We start from the raw sequence: 23,280 nt of genomic DNA on the forward strand, positions 1-23,280 counted from the left end.
GGGGGGGGGGGTGTATACAGGTGCATGTGTAAGAGGTGGTGTTGGCCCTGTGATGTGGAGCCATGTTTTCAGCCGCGTCACCCTGCAGGTGACACACCCCAGAGCTCTCCAGATGTTCCCCAGGCCTCCGCAGGAAGGAGCAGAGACAAACCCACACCTCTACACCTAAACCCAGTGCTCCTGCCCCAAAATACAGGGCCATTCGTGCTTCTCAGCTCATCGGCTTGGCATTGCCCGCCTCTCCTGGCCCAGCTCAGTGGGGTTGGGCACACCTCCGCCAGCCCGCTCCTGGGGAGCAAGGCTGTCAGGCCCTTGTTTGCCTCTATGCCTTTTGCCTTCCCTCTTGGAAAATGGAGCCATCAAGAAACTTTCAACCCTTCCCTGCCCTTGTACAGCTTTTGCAGAATTTTACGACAGCTGGCACAGGGTGAGAAGGTAGCTCTCTGTACAACTCTATGCATTAATCATAATTACTCTTCAATACTACTGCAGTCCTAATGAAAAGCCCAGGCGTAATTTTTGGGTGCTTAGTGGTTAAAGCATACATAAGAACACGTGGGCCCTCCCCCAATGACCTTGCAATCTAGTTTAAAACAAGACACAACAAACGCTGGAAAATTAGCACAACACTGCAATAAAGGTGAGATCAATGATAATGAACAAGGCAGGTGTATTTGGAGAAATTTTTTTTTTCAAGATTAAAAAAATCCCCAAACTCTCAGTCACTCTACTGAAGAAGTTAAAGCGCACATCAGGGCATCTGCTTGTCTGCTCTGAAGTTTTTATTTCACCCCAGTGTAAAAAAACAGGAATTCACCTGGACTGTGACAAGAAAATAGTTCTTCTATTCATACAAAAGCCCATTCTTTTAAGCCAGTATTATTTTCTTGTCCTGTTCTGTCCAGTTTTAGGTGGATAACGTTAGATTACACCTCATTATCAAGTACTTTTTATACCCAGCAGCCAGAAGAGAGGCCCTGACTCCACAAATGGCATCTAGTCTTTATCCCTGTCTGCTGCTGACAGATGCTGTGTTTAGAAAAGAGTTTAGCATTTATAGCAAATACTTTTTTGCCAGGTCACAGTTTGCCACTACTGAGGGGACACTGGCAAGGGCAAGGTCGTGCCCATGGCCATACATTCACTGATCATCCATTACGTACTGATGTTACAGTCCCTAGATGCATCCAAAACCTTTAATTGTCCTGTTCCTGGGAGTCAAATAAAACTTTCAGATACCTTAGTCTGTCTACACCTTAAAGCAGGACTTCGCTGTCCTCTCCCCATTGCCAGCACCCACAATAGTCTCCTTTGCTCCCATGCCACACAGCAGACCCCAGTGCTCTCCCCTACATTGTGTACCCAGCCTTCACAGCCAGGGTTGTTCAGGGTTACTGCACCCACTGCTGCACACACAGCACTGTGCTGCTGTGTAGTATTTGCCTCTACGCACCATATTTCTCCATGGCCACCATCAACACACTCCACTGTGCTTCCTTGTATACACTACTTCTGTTCTTCGTTCTCCCAACCCCTGCACCACAAATGGCAGCAGCCAAGTAGCACCATCCCACGGTACTTCTCAGCCCCTCCTGTCCAGTTCTTCACCCTATGGACAAAGCCCATCCTAGCTGCCTTGTTGTAACAAGCCTTCACCTGCTCCTCTGGTCTTTGCCTCATGTAGCACACCCACCTAGTACAGGGCAGCCCTCATCACAAAGCCATTGCCACCACTATAGGGGAGGAGGAGAACAGTCAGAGGTTAAAAAGGGAAGTCTGGAGATGCAAGGATTCATGTGGCTATGCGTTATCCAAAATAAAGTTAAAATCACTGCATGGACTGTAATTTTGTTTCCATTTTTCAACCACTGCCACATCCAAATTCTGGCACAGATAGGATGATACTTGAAGTGTTATTATCAGTATGTGTTGGGGAAAAATAAAAACAACAACAAAAATAATCAGTATTTTGTACAAGTTCTTCACTTTAGTAAGTTGGAAAGAATTATACTAATAGAATATGATGAAACACTAGCAAATGGTCTACTGTCTTTGAAATAAAACTAATTTTATTTTTAAGGCTGAGTAGCCTTCCTCTTAACTGGCCCCTAGCTTGCTACAGTCAAAATGTTACCGTGTGCACTGTTGAGAAAAGTTGGATCTAAACTATCCCAAGTGCATTTACAGTTTTATTGCATAGTAACAGAAATCAGGTTCAATTAGCAAGATACGAATGCTTTTTCAGAATCTGCAAGTTCTCTGTTACTTGCTAGCTGGTAAACAAATAAATAATGCAGTGTGAAATGAAACACGTCTCTACTTTGAGCTATATAATGTAATTGTTGCAATTTAATTCAGCTCTAATGAGACTAGAGTTTGCAGATGTGTAGTCCAGTACTTTTGTAAAGGTACATTAGCATACATATGAACTACAAAAGCAACTCTCTGTTTTATGGTATTTGCTGACTAAGACTAGACTGTCAATGCCTTTACTTGACTCTGCAAAAGTATGGTAAATGCTTTTTTCTTTTTTTCCCTTATTCCCTCAATTCAATCCTTACGACCTCCAAAGATGAGAGATCAGGAGCCACTTGCCTCATACTTATTCTGACAGAAACAGCAAAAGAGCTGAGGAAGCAGAGAGTGGCAGCTGGGCCTCTAGATGGGTTTGAAGTTTCTGCTAGGTACAGCTACACCTTTTGGTACTTAAATTCTTTTAAAACTGTATGTCTTTCCCAAAGTGAATGGTGACTTGCATTCCCTGTTTCTCCCTTAGACAAGTACAAAGGGCCACAGTTACTTAAGTCAGATGGTAGAATTGTAGCAAATCCCTCAGTACTCAGTGCAAAATGCAAGGGCGCATCACCCATAGGGCTAGGATGTACATGGCAAAACCCAACATAAAGTGGCACCTTAACACTTCAAGTTATATTAACAACCACTACCACCAAACATGGACATTTCAACTGAAAAACAGCAAACATTCATAAAAATCAGAAAAAAAATCCCCTTGAGTTTTAGAATTTTTATAGAAAATTTAAAGACTTATTTACAGAACTGGAAGATTTTGAAGGAAAAACAAGAACTAAACACTATCTTTGATAATGACCTTTTCTGATAGAACCCAGTTTGGAACCAGAAGTACTACCTTTACACTTCATTGAATACTCTCAAATTCCCCTTTTCAGCCTTTTTTGTGTAAGCTATTCCACAGGCTTTATGGTGTACCTGTACAGCTGCCTAATTAGAATAGCTGGAAGATCAAACCTAGACCTTTTTGATTAGGTCTAGGAGATATTTCATTTAAACCTCAGCTTGCTAATTTTGTTGCAGTGACTTTGTCCCCATCTATTGAAGAAGAGAATTCACTGCCACAGGAGGCCCAGAGGAACAACGAAATATCCATCCATGGAGATGTTAATAACTCAGCTGGACTCAGCCCTAAGCAGCCTGATATCCTTCACTCTGTTTTCACTGGAGGTTGGTCCAGATAACTGCCAAGGTCCCTTTCGCCCAAAGTTATGCTCTAAGTGCAGGCCTCTAGAGTATGCCATTGTCCCCGTTGGTCAGTCACCCTGAGGGAATTCATCAGCTGCACCCATCGTACATCGCAGCCATTGAAATTGTGAGACCGCTATCCTTGGCGTAGCTGCAGGTTTCTTAGCAGCTTCCAGGCAAGAGGGGCAGAGGGAACTTGCCAACATGTCCAGCAACTCACGGGACGGAAGGAGTGGTGAGGGCTAAGAGAAGAAAAACCATCTGGCTGTTGTTCACCGTGAAGTTATAATACTTGTTTTGAATGGGTTTCAGGAAAATGATTTATTATCAACAGAGGAACAATGGAAATAAGTTAATTTACATACTGCTTGCAAATGTTTTGTTAAATGAATTGTACATTTATAGCAATACCAGAAACCTTTAACATTTTGTTCACAGAAGTGTAGTTAGTAAAGAATTTTCTTTTCTTGAAAAGTTTTACTGGAACTTTTTATTCTGTCAGTTTAATCAGTTCCTCAGCATAATGAAATAGGGAACAGCTTTACAGCAATCATTATAGAAACTGCTGTTGTAGTACAATGTTTTCCTTTAGGAACAATAAATATAATGCTTCCTGTCCTTGCAAGTCTAATATAAAGAAATGGTCCTTTAACCATCATTTTAATGCCTGCTTAGGGGGTGGGGGTCGAGAGGAAAAGCTTATTATCTCCCTGTTGCCACCTTCCCTTTTTTTAGGATGCACATTAGTTACGCTACCTCCAGCTGTAGGCTTGCCCCGCCAGCGCACCCGGCACCAATGCACTGCCTGTCAGGGACACCCTTGATTGCAGCCTGCGGGACACCGAGTGCATCACACCGATGAGCTGCTTTGAGGTACTTCTTGCAAGCACGCTGTTGGCAAAGAAGACGTGGTACTTGCATAAAGCTGGGAAGAAAGACGTTTGACACTGGTATGTGTACTCACTTCAATGCTGTGGCTTCTAAGTGCACCATCCATCACATAGCCATTTCTTTTTAAATGGAAAAAAAGCATGGCTACTGTTGCACTTTTGCTTCTGAAGAAGGAATGGGAAAGATTCACATGTTTTAAATCTATATCTAGATTTCTGCAAAGTCAAAAGTTTTAGTTGGATTCAAAGTTTGGCTAACATGAGATAACAAGTAATAGCAGCAACGTATAGCTTTGGGCTTGCTCAAATCTAGATCCCAACTCTTTTAACACTGGCTGTATCTGAACAGAGTAGCTGTGGCCCATCAGCCACCATGACACAAGGTCTCGATGTGTGAATCGTGCAGGGCAGGCATCAACCAGAACATGCTGCAGCTCCCTGCCAGCCCATATGCATGATGTTTCTCCCCACAGGGACCACAGCATGGGAGGTGAGGGGAGACAGTGCATGTCTGTCTTTTCAGCGTCATTTCAGGGTGCAGTTGGGGTGCACTCAGCACATACACCAATCTAGAAGCCAGGAGGTGCTGTTGAGTCCTGAAATGTAGGCGCAGAAAGCTCCAGGACAGAGGAAAACTAACATCCAGGTTAATTTGAGTCAAGCTCAGATGAAGATCAAGATTCTTACTACAGAGGCATGAGGCTCCGATCTAACACAGAAGCTCGCTCAGCTTTAGTTATGAAGGAGGCTGATTTATAGCTCCAAAACAATTCCCTCATTTCTTTGGGGCTCAAGGAAACTTTCATTAACTCTAGAAGGAAGACAAATGCCAGCTACAGTTCTCACTTTATAGGGAAGGAAGGTGAAACAGGGTTTTAAGCCCTCTTCTGATTCTGCATTTACCTTGGGCTAAAAGATTATGTGGGACTCAGATCTGTGACTATGTAATGTCTGCTTAAAATTCATAAGCACTATGTGTTTGTGACTGTATTTACATTCAGTACTGAGTTACTAGAAAAAGAAAAGAAAAAAAGACTACTCTCTGCCCATTACTTTACATTTCCTTTTTCAGGATAATAGTTCCAGTTACAAAGACCAAGTATTCTCATCTAGTTTGTTATATCTTCATGCATAGCAACATTAACCTATTTCCTCATAAAGTATCTCTCATACATGGGCTTACTGTCACCTCTAGGTATATATAATCAATCTAGACTACTTTTTTTTTTTTTTTTTAATAGCATGCATATTTTCTTTTCAGGTTGCAACATTGGAAGATGCATGCAAAGCACCATGGCTGTGAAGCAACACATATGGAGATGGCTCTTGTTCTCATTGCAACCTTGGTTGTTGCCCAGATGATTGTGCTTGTTCAGTGGAAGCAAAGACACTGTTGAATATACAATGTGAATAGCTTGTCAGAAAGACAGCAGTTTTGGAACTGTAGTGGTTAAAACATCATCTTTCTCAGGTAACAATTGGAAGTCATGACATACTCTTAAGAGTTTACATCTAGCAAAACAACTGAGCCTCTGTGGAGAACAGTGAGCCACGGCTTTTGGTCAGGTGGAGAGTAGCTTTTATGTAGGAAGAAAAAACAACTTGTATTTTATTTTCTGTGTATGCATACTGATGCTGTGGTCAGTTTTTAGCAGGTTAAAGCTTTTAAGGAAAAGGCTTTGAGTTTTCAAACAACTGTCTAATAATGGACTAGGTAGGAGAATAAAATCACTCCCCTTACCTAGCTGAAGTAATGATACAGAGGGTTTACTGAGGGAATCCAAGGCCCCTATTCATCAAGTTACTTGTACACATGCCTAATTAGAGAGAAAGCTTGTCTTGTGGTTAAGGTGCTAAAACTGGGGCTTATGGTGCTTCAGCTCACTTCCTTTCCTCTACCACAGGCTTCCCTGCAAACCTGAGAAAACTAGTGTGACATGATTTCCACCCCTGACCTCCCTATTCAATACTTTTTATAAAGTTAGGCATCTCAGAAAGGGCCAGTCCTTAAAAAGACAATGTGAGTTTTAAGGAAATGTTAAACAAATAATGGGGATTACACAGGTATGTCAGACAGGCAGAATTTAAGCACACAAGCAGCTTCTTAGCTTTTCCATCTTCATCAGCTGATGAGTGCCCTAAGCCACCTGTAGATTGAAATCCAATTTTTGGTAATTGAGCTTCTTAATAGCAGTGATATCAATAATAACTGTCACGATCAATACTTTATCTCTTGACAATTACTCCTCAGACTCTGAAGCATCATACCCCCTGATTTGACAGGTCTGTTAAACACTAAAGGATGAAACCTTGATACAATTTACAGAAACTTTAGTTTTAGTAAGGGATATAAAATCAGCTTGATCTAAGACACTGTCCTGGTTTCAGCTGGGGTAGAGTTAATTGTCTTCCTAGTAGCTGGTATAATGCTATGGTTTTGAGTTTGGTATGAGAAGAATGTTGATAACACTGATATTTTCAGTTGTTGCAAAGTGGTGTTTAGTCTAAAGTCAAGGATTTTTCAGCTTCTCATGCCCAGCCAGCAAGAAGGCTGGAGGGGCACAAGAAGCTGGGAGGGGACACAGCCAGGGCAGCTGACCCAAAGTGGCCAACAGGGTATTCCATACCATGTGATGTCATGTCTAGTATATAAACTGGGGGGAATGGGGGTGGGGGGATCGCCGCTCGGGGACTAACTGGGCATCAGTCGGCAGGTGGTGAGCAATTGCATTGTGCATCACTTGCATATTCTAATCCTTTTATTATTACTATTGTCATTTTATTATTGTTACCATTATCATTATCAGTTTCTTCTTTTCTGTTCTATTAAATTGTTCTTATCTCAACCAGGAGGTTTACTTTTTTTTTTCCCCCCGATTCCCTCCCCCATCCCACTGGGTGGGGGGGAAGTGAGTGAGCAGCTGCGTGGTGCTTAGTTGCTGGCTGGGGTTAAACCACGACAGACAGCTTTACTCTTGGTGGACTTTCACAGTGGCATAAAATTGCAATACAGACATTGTGAAGCAGGCTCTTCAGCTATACTTACAGAGTTAGGAACAGTGATGACATGTTCGTCATGGCAACATATATACAGGTGAAGTGTCTAATGAAGTCACAGGTAGAACAGCTCATTGAGGATTTTAACTTCACGTCACTCTCTACCTTTACACACACACACTCCTAACCCTGAGCACACACAATACCTAAGTACGTATGGTATAATCATACACAATACTACCTTACCATTATGTTCTCTTTAACTTCTCTTCTAGACCAGTTCTGCTGTACGATTCAATCATGTTATGTTCATGTTAGCATCTCAGCTCAGAGCTTTTCAAATATTTCTTTCCTATTAATTTTTGCCTCACTGATTTCAACAGACATTTAGAATAAAGAACAGAACACTGAAGTGACTGAATTCACTTAGACTGTCCATGTCTTTGTTTCCCATTGAAAATATTTTGCATGAGACTGGTATTGAATCAGTGCTGAAACACACTTGAACCTAAGTATGCATACAATAATGAGCAGCTGGGAAAGTCCCTGTCTGCCTGGGAAAGCCTGTGGGAGTCTAAGAAGCATGCACTCTGTTGCTTTGGCACTATTCTCCTTAGCAGTACTTAAAGTTAGTTAATGCGTACTACATAGACTTAACCTCTGTCAAAAATGCCAATAGCCTACAGTTGTTACAGTCCTATTACTTGCATAACTTAGTCTTCAGCAACTGAAGCTTCCTTCCCAACTATTAATTTACAGGAGCCAGTCACACCTACAATGTGACATAGCCAATATGGCAAAAATATACTTTTAAATGCATTTAGTCTAATTTAGGGAGACTCCAGTACAACTACAACCATCACAAGACTTTAATAAGACTGTGATGGTCTTTGTGTTTTTGCAGTGCATTTTAAAATAAACAAAATATCTGCACCAGAAGTATGTTGGAGCCTCAGTTTTCAGTGCATAGCTGCGTTGCTGCAGCAAGGCCTTCTTCTCCAGTAAAAAAGGAACTGAAGCAGAGCCTCTTTCAGTAAAAATAGTAGCACCAGAAGCTGAAGTTCACTTTGCACTGAGTTTCAGCAGTTCCGCTTCACGGTCTGTTTAGTTGGGAGAGTAATATATTCTCACACCTACAATCTATCTGTGTATGAAGTTACTTCATAATAGTGAACACTACTCACAGTGGGTCTCTGCCCGTAGATGGTTTATTGCATTTATTCCACGTTAGGTAGCTTAAGAGTGTTTGTCACCAAAATAACTTACAAGTTTGTGTATTAAGATATAACTGCCCTCCTGTTTCATGTCCAGATACTTTTGTATAGTTTTTGAACACAGTGTCAATCTCATTGCATTAGCTTGCTTTCTTTAAAAGCATGTCATGCAGCAATATTAAAATTACAAATTTCTACCAGTATAGTAACTGCCAAAATCTGATCCACTGTACTTTGAAGACTAACAAATAGGACAAACGTTAAGATACAAATCTGAACGATTAATGAGATCCTTATGCATGATAGATAAAAAATAACTAGTATACATTGTTGTATCAGATAAGGAAACCTGATTTAGGAGCAGAAGCTGAAAAGATGGTCACATTTAGGATTTAAACAACTTAGTTAATGTATATAGGAAATGGTCTATGTGACATAAAAATAAACAACAACAACAACAAAATTTACTGCTCCCCTAAGTACAGGCAGGTCTAGACTTCCGCATTACAGTTTTTCCAGGTGGCAGTTATTATGCTTGCATTCATGTTTGATTTGATAGGAAACATTTAAAGAAGTCAAAATTTGAAAAACAACCACATGCTCACTGAAGAGAAAACAGCCCTCTACTTTTGCTTGCTTATACATTTCTCTTACTTGCCATCCAGCTTGTGACCACTTTGTTTATGCCTGTAGACTTTGCATATAGGTTATGCGCAACAGTGTCTAATACTGAAGAAAAGAAACCAAACACTTTCCCCTGCCTGTAACAACATACTTGCATCTTTAGAGAAGGGAGATCAGACAAAGAGGTAGCTCACATTATTTTCAATGGGAGAGGTAAACCTAAGGCTCTTTTTCTCTAATCAAAAGCCGCTTTCTTTTCTATTTTCTGTCCCAAAAGATCAATGAAACAAGTAGCGAGCCCTCCATTGCATATCATGGCTTGGAAGGCAGCATCAGGTGACAAACCTTTCTGTCTGATTCTCTGAGATCATGGTGGGTGTTGGCATGTATACATCCCTGCTCTGGATACTCATGCTATTCTCAGACATAGTAAGAGCTCAGAGAGAATTGCACAGTCATGTTAGTAGAAATAAAGCAAAGGATTGCAGTGATTGACTCCCACCCTCCCTTTCAAAGTGCTTTGCAAACATATAAAAAAGAAAGGTTTTGTTTCTTTTTGAAAGAAAAAGGAAACAAAGGTCAAAGGGAGCACAAAATCAGCCCTAAATGGAAAGTGCATTCATTAGCTTGCTCAAAAAGACCAAAAAAATAAAAAGCGGCGACTACTTACTAGATACAACAGCAACAGCCTGTACCTTCCAAAAGAGCCTTATCCAGGCTTATCAAGAATGTAAACTGTCTCCTGAAGAAAAAAAAAAAAGGCATGTTGGGGAAGGCTCCTATTTCAAAGAGGCAAGAGCAAAAAAGTTGCAGCAAGGCAGCCAAGGCTCAGCTGTGGATAATTTTGGCAAGAGGGAAGAGATTGCCCTTCACCAGATGGCTACGTATAAAGTAACATGGGTGTGATCCCAGCACAGAGGAGGGAGAGGGAGAGGGAGAGGGAGAGGGAGAGGGAGAGGTTCTAGCATGTCTTGGCCTGAAATAAAATGTAGGCCACTCTGACAATTGTGTTTTTTTCTTCTAGATGGTAGCTGACAGTTTGGGGTTAGCTTTCAGATGATGAGGAAGCAGATTATAGAAAATGATTGTTTCTCAGATACTTTTGAGAATTTTGTTACCATTATTTGAGATTTTAAAAAATAAATATGGAGCCTGTGTTCTGCTAATTTACATTGTAAAAACCTGATTTTCAATTTGTTTGCATCTGTGTTCAGATACAGCTCTCATTTCTCCATGTCACTCACAAATTTTGCACTCCTTTAACTCAGTGAGGTGCAAGAATGCTAGTCAGAGAATTACTATCCTTGAAAAGCCATTCCTATCCTGTTCTAGCCTATCTTATCAGTTTTTCTCAACACAAAGCCAGCAGTCTAGCATATCAAATGGGGGAGGAAGGAAAAATCTTATTAGTGTTCTGACCCCATATTTTCCCAAAGGAAATTCTGACTATCAGGTACTCAGCTGATTCTTGTAATGCAATTTGTTTGCCATTGGAAGCTTCCCATTGATGAAAATTAAAGAAATATGATATATGTGGACAAAGTTTTTCTCCCCTGGCATAATAGAAATCTTAAAATATCTGACAGATGGAAAGGCAGATTTGTCATGGTCTCAGAACAATCTGAAAGACAAAAGCCTTACTTCTGGTCCTGTAGGTGGTTGCCCATTTTACTGATTATGTATCTTGTGTATGTATATATATATGAGAACTTACTTTGGAATATAGTTGAAAAATGAAGCAGCATAGTTATGGCAGCATTGATTTATATACCTAAGTAACAAGGCAAATCTTGAAAATAAGGTTGGTTGATTTACTTAATATAGAAATCCCTGCCAATTTCCAATGTACTATCAAGTATAAGCATATTAATTTAAACCTTAAAAACACCCAAACAGCTGATTTATTACTTCTTCCATGCATATGTTTTTGAGTATTTGAATATGTCAAAATCTACATCAAAAGAACCTAGATTTTTAGAGGGGCAGTTAGCTTGCATTGCCAAGTTAACAAGTTCTGGTAAGGTCAGTCTCTCACAATAAATCTAATTATTACACAGTTATTTTCTTTATGTAGGCAGTTTTCACCATATGCTATAAGATGGAAAGGATAGTGGAGTAATGCTGTTCTGTTGAATTTGCTGGTGACAGGCATTCTTACTCGCTCAGAATGGGGGAAGTGTTGTGAGGGAAGCAGAGGACAGATAGACATTTTTCAGTTGGTGTTTGTATGACCTAATTAATCTGCATAATTAGAAAATGCAAAAGTTGTCTATGATGCTGATGCTGACTTCACTTCTAGGTCTTTTTGAGCTCATTTAAAGTACGGTAATGAGAAAAACATTTTACCTTTGGGCAGCAATCTGATTTGTCAGGAAATTCCTCTTGCTATGATGGGTGGATGAGGAAAATTTGGAATAATATGATCCAGATGTTAAAGCTCCCATTTAGCAGCAATGCAGATGTATTATTTTATGGAATTGTCCAGATGGTGACCTTCCAGTATTAATAATAAATCAGTACTGGGGTTTTCATCTGTATTACTCAATTCCTATCTTTGTCCTCATTTACATGACAAAATACAAATGCTTTTCATGTAGAGGTAATAGCATTAAAATTAACAACCTGGAAGAGACAAAAATCAATAAGGAAATTTGAAACAATTACTGCAAGCGATTATACCAATTGATCTGATAACAACATCACCCAAGTGAAGGTTGTGATACCATTTTTTAATTACTTAGCATTTCATTTTGCAGTTAACACGATAATAAAGTTCTGTTATAGATTTGTATTAGAAAGTAGCTACTTTTCTGAAGATGTGTGCCCATTCAGTTTTGGCTTTGCCACTTAAATTCAGACTTTACTTTCAGTCTCCTGAAAAAAAAGCAACCCACAGTATGTAAGCAATTGGAGAGGGATCATGCTGGACAGTAGCCAAGGCAGGCAGGCAATGGGTAGCCTTTGGTGACCTCAGGTGAAGGCGAGGACACCTCAGGCTCCGCAATCAGGGATGTGTAGGGACCACTGACCTGTGGCGTGCCAGAAGGGCTGCGTGGCACGGCAGGAGCTCGGGCACTTTCATGGTCACAAGCAGCAGGCTGTGGTCCTGTAAAGCCAGCGCTGCAAGGTGGAGAAGTGCGTAACAGTGATGTAATCTAACAATGCTGTGTCATTATCTTTTATACATGTTTCTGTCTGTTAATTTATTTAAACATGTTTTGTGAAATACCAGTTTGCTCAATAGTTGTATGCTTTCTAGGGTTTGGGGGATTTTTTTTAAGAGTTTCTCCTTTTTCTTAGGAGAAGAAGAAGTATCCACTCCTGCTTCAGTTGAAATCTGTGGCAAAACTGTGTTATGTTTCACAGGGAGTAACACACATTCCTTCAGAATTCTACTTTTTGGGTTAAGGAAGGAGATTCATCCTCCATAGAGATAGCTTTTTACTCTAGATGGATTGTGGTTTTTGTTTGCTTTTAAAAAATCCCCCCTCCCCAAGCCAAACACAAATTTGAAAACCAACTCCCCTCAGATTTTTTTTTTATTTTCAGTAATCTTTCTGTAAAGATGCAGGAACTAACTCTACAAACACATATTGAAGTCAGGCTTGCTTTATCTTTGTCATCATCAGGCTTCCACAATCCCAAATCCATGGTTTATTAATGTGATTGTGGAATGAACAGACATTACAGGGCTTTTGACTCTTCAGTGGGTTTCAAATATTTGCTTATTGGAAAAGAAGTAGAATATTTCATTACTGTGGGCAATTCAAGGAAATATACATATTAAGTTTAATATACTTTCATTTAGAAAAAAAGGCTTAAAAGTTTAAGCCACAGCATTTTGCTGTACTGTAGAAAGAGTTTTTAAGAAAAACCTTCAGTAGCGTGGTTATGTAACTGAGTGGCATCCCAAATTAATGCAGCCAAATGTGCCTTTCTGAAAGTTTGTAAGAGCAGTTCCAAGGATTAAAGGCCAAACTGCCTCCACCGATTTCAGAAAATTTGCTCCCAAACTTTTAGCCCTGTGGTCACCATTTATAATTTGAGTTAGAAAACAAACTTTAATGTTTTTTTCAGTAGCATTAATTCTATCAATAGTTTAGTTTTTCTGAGGATAGGATGTGGGGGTCTGCTGACTTGTATCTCAGTGTTATAACCATTTACTCCAGTGGGATTACTAATTATTTACAGGGCGCAAGGCAGACTAACATTGCTATTCCAGGGTCAAAGGCCCTCCTGTGTCAGATGCTGTACAAGTCAGTTTTTTGTATGAGTTTTACAGTTTGGCAATCTGTTAATCAACCATGCAAAATGGAACCATAGTATGTCATTAGTTTGAAACGACTGTCTCAGTTTTGCCAACAGTTAGTCACGCTGCTGCAGATGTGGGTTGTTCATCTTTCTTTATTTCACTGTCAGATTTTACTGGTGGAAATCCCTGTCCATGGGGGGAATGGTCTCAGTTATTACCAGTTACATCAGTTTCAGAGCAACCTGCAAGCCTCTCTTGGGAAGAACACCACAGTACATCCTTTTTTTGTTGGCTTTGCCTTGTTTGGGGTTTTTTTGGTGTTGTTTCTTAAAGGAAACCTGTAGAAGGAGAAGAGCAAATAAGAATTTCCCTGGAACAAATCTTCACAGATTACAAGAAGGGCCATTAGCAGTTGAATTTGAAGGAATCTTCCAACTGCAGTGTGAATAAGTTCCTCTAAACCAGTGTTTATCAAACATGACATTCAAATGAAAAAGAATTAAACCAGTTAAAATTAAATTCATTCCATCAGTTCCATCTTGGTTTTTCATTCTGCAGACTTTTACCATCAGCAGTCATCCTAGTTACTATTGAGCCTGAAGAGCTCAATTTGGTATATATACCAAATAGTCTATGAATTTATTCCTTAGAGCCCCCTCTGCCTCCCCAAAGAGAGGTCTGTATTCTTTCTTCTCCAGTCTTCTGAAACTCTGCCTTTTCATCCTGGGCTTGCAAAGACAATTGTTAATGGTTCAGAGATTGCTTCTCCTAACTTTTAAGTATTTTAAATAAATTTCATTGGTGGTATACTGACTTGACTATATCTAACTTACCTCAGTTGTTTTTTACCTGTTCTTGTCCTCTGTCTGGTCTATGCTCCCTGCTTCAATACTCCCAGCTGTTAGTTTTAATTATGTTAGCAATCTGTTGACAATTACCATTTCTTGTGAAGACTGAAGCAAAACAAAAAGGGGTGGTTTGTTTTTTTTTTCCCCTGTACTTCTTCCTGTATTATACATTTTTATTCACCTTTAAGTAAGGGAGAAATACAGAAGTGTAAAACTTCTATTGAATTTATATGTATACTTCAGTATAAGCTATGTATGTGGCACTCTGCAAAATATGCAAGGTCTTGAGCAGTCTTTCTTTTCTCTTACTTATCCATAGGTTGGTCTACAAATGGTTCCTCCTGATCTATAAACTGAGTTATGCAATTGGGATTGTGGGTTATCTAGCCATAATGTTTACCCTGTTTGGATTTAATTTATTCTTTAGGTAGGTATCTTCAGGTAAAATTGGGACTGGCAACTGTTATGATTTCCTATTTATTTGATAGATTTTACTTTGTTTGCAGTGAAATTGCTCCAGGCTGGTCTCTTCACCACCCACCTCAACATATGAAATCCCTTTTACATTGTGTAGCTGTAGGTTCTCTTACATCTTGATTTTTATTATTGCATAGTTAGTCTGAAGTTTCACATTTAGTCATTTTAAAACTTGTGTTCATAGTGTGAAGAGAGAAGGGGGAAAAACTTAAACTTCATACAGCCACTGTGTTGACTCATTTAATCCCCTAATTTAACTGCTGAGTTTATGTACCTGAAGGAGATGAGACATAAAAAGGCTTGACGTGAAGGATAAAAATAGATAAGCACATTCATATCAAAACCACATTATAATTCTTTCTGATAATTATGATTTCCCACTTTACCAGGCTATATTGTTGCTAGGAGGTTCTCCGCTTTTTATTTTGACTATTGCCAAAGACAATACCATATGTCCAGATGATTCTCGACCTAACCTCTTAATCCAGCTAGAATTTTTGCCTCGGTTTGTCCAGGATCTCTGTCTGACTAGGAGCCCAGAGCTACTGTGCTGGACCGTTTGAGGTGCCGTGTGACCAGAAATTCCAGTGATTCCTCAAGAGCATGTAGATCAACGATATAATGCATCTGCTGTTAAGTCCAACATTTCTTGGAGGTATTGGAGATACTGCACATACGTAAATCAGCTGTTCCTTTAAATGTCAGATTTATTGCCCATACATTGTATAGTTGATCAACCCAAAAGTACGTAGCTCTGATGGAAAATTCTTGGCAGAAAGTTAACAGTCTTGTGTTACCAATACCGTTAAGCTTTATTCTGCTGAAGTATTTTATTTAACCAGCTAAATTCCGCGCCCCGTGTGTTTTAAAGATATAACTACAAAATTTGTTAGCTCTATTTTAAAGGTTCTTACTTTGTGCCCTGTTGCAGCAGAAATGGCAAGTCCTTCTTAATGTTGAGAAGCTCCAGTTTTATGAGTATTTGTTAGCCAGGTTGCAATCTCCCAAGACCTGTAACACACAAAATCTCAGAGAGATGACAAAAGATGTTAACATTTTTGCAGACGCTATTGGGTTGGAATTTGGGGGGGGGGGGGGGGGCAGGGCATTAAATACTACCTGCTGTAATTTAGCAAAGATTTTATTCTGAGGAATTTGTATTCAGGAGGACAGTGGGCTCTTTCAGCTACAGAAACTTAATATTTCTTTGACTGGCATCTTATACTTGATGGAGATTTGGCTGATCTTGTTGCTTCTGCAAAACAATGAAATATATCTAATTGTTCTGTATAATAAGACTCTAAGCAAAGTCCCTTTCTTTAAGAAAATGTGTCACCTTGGCCTTCCTATAACAGAGCTGAGTAGCTGTGGCTCCAAAAGCGGTTCATAGCCTACTTTCAACATTGCTTGCTGTCAAGCATATTGATACTTGAAGCATGAGGGTGTCTGCTGCTGCAAAAGAAAATGAAACTAAACTTGCAGCTTGAAGGAAGCAGGAGCTATCTGGAGTAAAAATCTTGTTGATATTTTATGCTGGTGTTTTGGTCAAGAACAGTCTCACCTGAGTACCCTTTTGTGGTTTCATGACAGAATGGAGTCTGATGACTCCATGGATTTTGCTGTGACACTGCTTTTTTATGGACTGTACTATGGAATGATGGGAATAGACTTTGCAGAGACTTGTTCTGACTACATGGCTCCCAACATCAGTGTAAGTGCTGGGGATCATCATCCTGAATACGACTTGCAAGGACTGGAAGTGAGCTCTTGAATTTCTTGTGCTGCTGGGTTCGTAAGAATAAGGTCTACTGGATACTTTTGCAGTAAACTAACCTCACTTTTCCTTGAGGAGAGCTGTTCTTGTGCCATGGACAAACTGTTGAACTCCCTTGTCAATCTTATGATTAGAAGAATAGCCTTAATGAAGCAGTAGCCTGTATTGTGTTTGCGTGGCAAGGTTTTGGTAGTGGGGGGGGCTACAGGGGTGGGCTATGGGAAGAAGCCGCTAGAAGCTTCCCCTGTGTCCGACAGAGCCAATGCCAATCGGCACCAAGTCAGACCCACCTGTGGCCAAGGCCGAGCCCATCAGCGATGGTGGTAGCACCTCTGGGATAACGTATTTAAGAAGGGGAAGAAGTTGCTGTGCAACAGAAACTGCAGACAGGAAAGAGGAGTGAGAATGTGTGAGAGAAACAACCCTGCAGACCCCCAGGCCAGTGAAGAAGGAGGGGGAGGAGGTGGTCCAGGGGCTGGAGCAGAGATTCCCCTGCAGCCCGTGGGGAAGACCGTGGTGAGGCAGGCTTTCCCCCTGCAGCCCATGGAGGTCCACGGTGGAGCAGATATCCGCCTGCAGCCCGGGGAGGACCCCACACTGGAGCAGGTGGATGCCCAAAGGAGGCTGTGACCCCATGGCAAGCCCGTGCCGGAGCAGGTTCCTGGCAGGACCTGCAGATCCATGGAGTGAGGAGCCCATGGAGCAGGTTTTCTGGCAGGAATTGTGACCCCGCGGGGGACCCACCCTGGAGCAGTCTGTGCCTGAAGGACTGCACCCCATGGAAGGGACCCACACTAGAGCAGGGGAACAGTTTGAGGAGTCCTGCCCCTGAGGAGGAAGGAGCAGCAGAGACAACGTGTGATGAACTGACCACAACCTCCATTCCCCGTCCCCCTATGACATTGGAGGAGAGGAGGTAGAGAAAACTGGGAGTGAAGTTAAGTCTGGGAAGAAGGGAGGGGTGGAGGGAAGGTGTTTTAAGATTTGGTTTTATTTCTCATTACCCTACTGTGATTTGATTGGTAATAAATTAGACTAATTTCCTCCAGGTTGAGTCTGTTTTGCCCATGACAGTAATTGGTGAGTGATGTCTCCCTGCCCTTATCTCAACCCACAAGCCTTTCATTGTATTTTTCTCCCCCTGTCCAGTTGAGGAGGTGAGTGATAGAGCAGCTTTGGCAGGCACCCGGCGTCCAGCCAGGGTCAACCCACCACATAGCCAGTGACATACGCCAGGGTCTGATTTGGAGTTTCCAACAGGCAGGTCCCTATGTGCAAGAGACTACATAACTTTCCTAATTGCCATAGGAAGACAAGCTTCTTCCTTCCCCAAAGTCTGTGAAAGACTTTTCTTGCCCTTTCTTTTTTATAGCTTTTATCTTCCCTTTCCAAATAAGGTGATTATGTCAGCACAATTCTCTTATGTCCCAGTTAGTTAAAATTGAGCAGACAGTTGCTAAAGTTCTTGCATCAGCAATAAGATTTTAATTCTTTCTTGGTAACTGTGCATCCTGGCACTAGTAAACTAAGACAACTGTACCCATTTTCCTGCTGCCCTTATCTTTGATGGCATCTAAAATGTGTATATGCATCTTGACTCTAAGCAAATATTTTGTTGTTCTTTGGATTTTTTTTCCTGTAAACTTGATCTTGACAGTTTTACAACATCAGTGGCATACCAACAAGAACTTTGTCCAACAACATTTGTGCAGTCTGCACACAGAAAATTTTTGTGGATATAAATGAAGAAAGGATCATCGAAAATACCTACCAGCTGTCCTGTAATCATGTGTATCTCTTCCATGCAATTACGGAACTGTTGTTTTCTCCTCTTTTCTGCTGCATTAAAAAATAATAACAATGACAATAAATAACAAGAAAAAAGAGAACCAAAACCACATTCAGAAACAACATAGCACAAAAGTAAAAAATAGGACCATGAAATATATTTCAGTTCTGTGACATAAGTTGAGGCCATGCAGCTTTTTGACAGACAAACTAATGCAAGAGTGGCCATAACCCTGCAGTTTCAGGCCTAAATCTGCCTTCCAGGTACTTTGTGCACAGCCTGCGTGGGTGTGCCTGGCAGTAGGTTAGACAAGGCATGCTGACCCATAGGTCAGGTCCCTTAACAATGCACCTGATACCAGGTTTCATGAATCCTGCATCTGTGGCTGGGGCATTGTTGGCAAAAACCAGACTTGCTCACACTGCCCTGAGAAAGTTGATTTGAAGAGGATGTTAAATAAAGTAATCCATACCCTCTCCCTAACAAGTGTGCTTTTGATTTGGATTTTCTAAACCATAGCCTGATTACTTACTAATTCTTGTTTTGTTTTGATCTGCAGTGGAGGGATGAGATGGCCATATTAAATAAATGGAAAACCGATTATTATTAAGGAACAATTATATTTAGGGAAGATAATAACTCTGTTTGGCTTTATCTTATCTAAGACCCCAAGCAAGCTAGGAAAAAAAAAAGTGCATATATATTTTCCTTCTTGATTTTAAGACATCCAGAAATCATTTGTATAATGAGAGGAACATTTTAAAGAATGTAAATCACAGTTTTAGAAAGACCACGCAGCGGATTTTGCTCTTTAATGCAATAACAAAATTGATATAATCCACTTTCAGAACAAGTGCTGTTTTTTCCCCCTTCTCTTAGTGTTAGTAAACAACATTTTTCCTTTAGCAAATGTAATAATAGTTGAAGATCTGATGCTGCATCTGTAGAAACCTGCTTGAGTTGAAGCAAAGTTTGGCTTACTTTTTTGAAGCCCAATTTAACCATACGTGGGAAGCATATTTAATTTGTTAATTGAAAAGAAGGCATTTCAAAATTTTAACCTAATACTTTTTCTTTGATTCTGGCTAAGAAAAACACCAAGATTTACCTATCGTTGCATTTTGTCTCCAGTTTCCTTAACAACAGATTAGGTAGGAATGCACACATATTGTATGGATGACTTTTGGACTGGCTCTACTATCTGGTGGTTTCGCAATCAGTTGTTATAGGCATCGTCCAAGGCATTAATTACTCACTGGCTCTAAAACAGGACTCAGATCATTAGTGAGAATGCTAAGTGTGATATTTACCTGTCTGCAATAATGTGCATATTCTGTACTTAATTTTAAAAGACTAGAGAAAATAGCAGTTGGTTGAACTCTGGTATGCTATACACCCTTTTGCAGAGTAGTGCTTCTTTTTGCATTACAGTAAGACTGTACAGCATGCTATTAAAGCATTTTTTATTTTTTCAAAGTAAGAATTAAAAGAAATCGCTGCCTTTAATGGGAAGGTTGCGCTGGGGGGGAGGGGGGACACATGGGACGGGACTTATTTCTTAGAATGAATATTCCCTGAAAAGGGAAAAGAAATATTTTAAGTTTGTTTCATTATTAAATATATCTGTAGTCGCTTCCAGTTGAAATTCTGACTACAGAAAATTGTGCAGCAGATAAGGAGAATTTTAAGTCAAATAATGGCTTTGTGTACAGCAAATTCTGAAAAACGGCACTCAAACATTTTGTTCATTTGGTTAATGTCAGGTAATACAAGATCACCATTAGCTTTTTTTTACCTCACCTCTTTCAAGAGCTGTTGTATTGTAACTTGTACATCTTCCAATGGCCATTTCCGAAAAGCACTAACCATGGCAACATTTATGGTGTGCTTGATAGTCAGATTGGCCTGTATGTGGAGGTCCTATATTAAGTCCTCTTTGACTTACTGTCACTATGCTCAAAAGGTCCAACTTCCAATAACCAGCTTCTCAAACACCAGAGGACAAAGTTACAATCCCTAACCACCAATTCCATATGTTACTATTGCCTTAAAAAACAAACAAACTAACAAAAAAACAACAACAAAAACAACCCAGATCAAAATGGATGCATAAGTCTTGCTGCTTAGCAGCCGAATGTTTGACATGTATACTACGCTGGCCACATTGTGAGTAATTGAAACGCAGCATGTTTATGCAAGAATGGGCAGTTCTGCTTAGGAGTCAGAGAAGCTAGTCTTAAAAGGTAACTAGCCTAGCTGAAGTAGCTTTCGAACTCAGATGAAATATGGTCAGTACTTTAAGAATCTTTACATTGTTATTAGAAATCAGAAATACAGATTAGCTTAATTTACACTTTAATATATATATGAGAATAAAGCAGAGATTGTGTGAAGCCATCTACTGATGAAGGTGAAGTTTAGATGCTAAAAATAGGAAATGATGCAATTAAAAAAACATTAAGTAAATGAAAGAAAGAGCAAATCTTAAGTACATAGAAGGTGGCTTTATTTGCTTAGATGAAGTAGCAAAGTTACTAATTCTTATAATGAGTTATGCCTGTATTCATATATGCAAAAATGCATAAATAAAGCATTCATTTGCGTTACACTGTCAGAGTTGCCTAATTGTGGGTGTAATGGAAGAATATTTGTCCTCGGACTTCTCAATGGCAAGCAAAGGACAGGGGGACTTCTGCTCTCACTGACACATTGGCTGTGTGGAGAAGAACTTCCTAAAAGCAGTAATGTGACAGGTAACTAGTTGTGAGATGAGACTTCCAATGTGCCAACTCAATTACAATTATTGAGGTGTTTGAACAGAGGTTTTGTATGTGTTAGATGCCCAAGACCAAAATGCAACAATAAAAACACTAACTTGGACATGATCTCATCACAGATACAGCCAAATCCTGTAGGTGTTTCCATGTGAAGGCCTTTAAGATCTGCTTCTGCCCATGCCTGGAAATGTCCTACACTGTGCCTATCCAGAAGTTAGTTGTCCCTCTGGCCTACCAGGTTCAAGCTGTTAGGGTTCATCTGAAATTTCCTGTGGCTGCAAGGCAAGTATCACCCAAGATAACCCTTTCTTTTTAAATTATCTCTGAAGGAAGAGCCTGGTGCCAGTGCCTCCCATTTACTCCACTTTTTCAGCAATTAGAGGCCTTGTCCCAGCAATCTTCTCAAGAAAACATGGCCCCAGCTGACAGCAAACACAGTGTCTGAGGTGGGATGCTCTCTACCCCCTCTGGTTTTGTGGACTACATTTACAGAGAGAGCAGAAAGGTAGGAAACACCCTTTTAGGGCCTCTGCTAATGCTGCTGATCAGAGAGACGAATAAGGTGTTGGATTCAAAGACTACTTATATATTAGTGTTTCCCACATTCTAGCTGAGAATAGCTTAAACTCCATTTGAGCAAGTCAGAGGAGTATTTGGACCCTACTCTGAAGCATCTATTCCCACATATGGTACAATGAAACTAGACAGAAATCATCCTCCATAGGTGTCTTTCACCGAGAAAGTTGTCTGCCATAGAATATACATGATACAACAGCCAGAACTGCAGTGTGAAAGCACATTTTTACATTAAGCCTTGCAGACACAATCCACAGGAGATCTGGACATTTAACATACAGTGATTGTGAAATACTGCTGAGAATTAGTCCTTAGATCCACTAACTAGGAGAGCTAGGACAAAAAGCCTTGCTGCATAAACTGACTTGTATTGCATTTGATTAGAAGTGGTTTACACAAAGAATGCAGAAGAACCCTTGGCTAGGCAGGCTCTCTCCTAAAGCTTTTGCAAATATAAAGATATATAAACTACATAGCTGTATATCTAAAGAACTTTTCATCATTAAATATTTAAATGAAACAGCTTTTGTTAACACTGCTGATTAATGTGTGTAGACAATTGTTGTGGTTTAACCCCGGAAGGCAGCTCAGCACTGCACAGCTGCTTGCTCACTCCCCCCGCAGTGGGACAGGGGAGAGAATCGGAAGGGTAAAAGTGAGAAAACTCATGGGTTAAGATAAAGACAGTTCAATAGGTAAAGCAAAAGCTGCACGCAAGCAAAGCAAAATAAGGAATTCATGCACTACTTCCCATCAGCAGGCAGATGTTTACCCATTTCCATGAAAGCAGGGCTCCATCATGCATAACAGTTACTTGGGAAGACAAACACCATTAACTCCAGAAGTCCTCCCTTCATCTTTCTTTCTGACAACTTTTATTGCCAAGCATGAGATTATATGGTATGGGACATCTCTTTGGTCAGCTGGGATCAGCTGTGTCCCCTCCCAAATTATCACACACCCATGGCCTACTCAGTGGCACAACAGCGCGAGAAACAGAAAAGATCTTGATACTGTGCAAGCACTGTTCAACAATAACTAGAACATCCCTGTGTTATCAAAACTGGTTTGGTCACAAATCCAAACCACAGCACCACAGGAGCAACTATGTAGAAAATTAACTCTATTCCAGTCCAAACCAGTAAAATTATTCATGAGCACAGCTACAAAAACAAAATAATCTCACAGCAAGTAATAGAATTTACAGTAGCTCAGCTCTCTATTCTCAACGTACAGATAGGTGATGGGATTAACAGGCAAGGGAAAAAATCCAGAGTACATTTGCTACATATTCATTCTTTAATGTCCCTGTCTAGGATTTTAGAGCTATTTTCAAATTAAACCAAAACATCTCCTGCTGCTCTTCTTCAAGAGGCCACTCCAGGTAGGTCTTTGTGTTCATGATCTTCCGCAGCTTGCAGAACCTCTTGGGAATCGCTTTGCTCTGGATGGGCTCCAGGAGGACGAGAATCGCTGCATCGTTGTTCTCGTCAAAGAGGCGGAAGTGCGAGAAGTCCAGCTCGTATTTGCACCACTCGCTCTGCACAAAGTGCTCGGACAGCAC

At 40.4% G+C, this 23,280-nt stretch overlaps 2 protein-coding genes across 2 annotated transcripts in view; one reads left to right on the forward strand and one right to left on the reverse strand.

Annotated features, from left to right (window-relative positions):
* Nucleotides 1-19,648, forward strand: part of RNF175 (ring finger protein 175) — a 31,085-nt gene extending 11,437 nt beyond the window's left edge. The window contains 8 exon segments of the mRNA XM_010561019.1: nt 5,650-5,794; nt 13,589-13,621; nt 13,623-13,747; nt 14,643-14,750; nt 16,391-16,511; nt 18,232-18,365; nt 18,725-18,814; nt 19,495-19,648. Coding sequence (XP_010559321.1) covers nt 5,650-5,794; nt 13,589-13,621; nt 13,623-13,747; nt 14,643-14,750; nt 16,391-16,511; nt 18,232-18,365; nt 18,725-18,814; nt 19,495-19,648 — 910 coding nt within the window.
* A 3,380-nt stretch (nt 19,649-23,028) lies between these two features.
* LOC104827771 (toll-like receptor 2 type-2) overlaps nt 23,029-23,280 on the reverse strand; it is a 7,026-nt gene continuing 6,774 nt past the window's right edge. The window contains exon 3 of the mRNA XM_010561021.1: nt 23,029-23,256. Within this exon, the coding sequence (XP_010559323.1) occupies nt 23,029-23,256 (228 nt within the window). The remainder of the gene's footprint in view (nt 23,257-23,280) is intronic.

The sequence above is a fragment of the Haliaeetus leucocephalus genome, unplaced genomic scaffold (genome assembly GCF_000737465.1).
Source record: "Haliaeetus leucocephalus isolate CR32 unplaced genomic scaffold, Haliaeetus_leucocephalus-4.0 Scaffold140, whole genome shotgun sequence".
NCBI classification, from domain to species: domain Eukaryota; kingdom Metazoa; phylum Chordata; class Aves; order Accipitriformes; family Accipitridae; genus Haliaeetus; species Haliaeetus leucocephalus.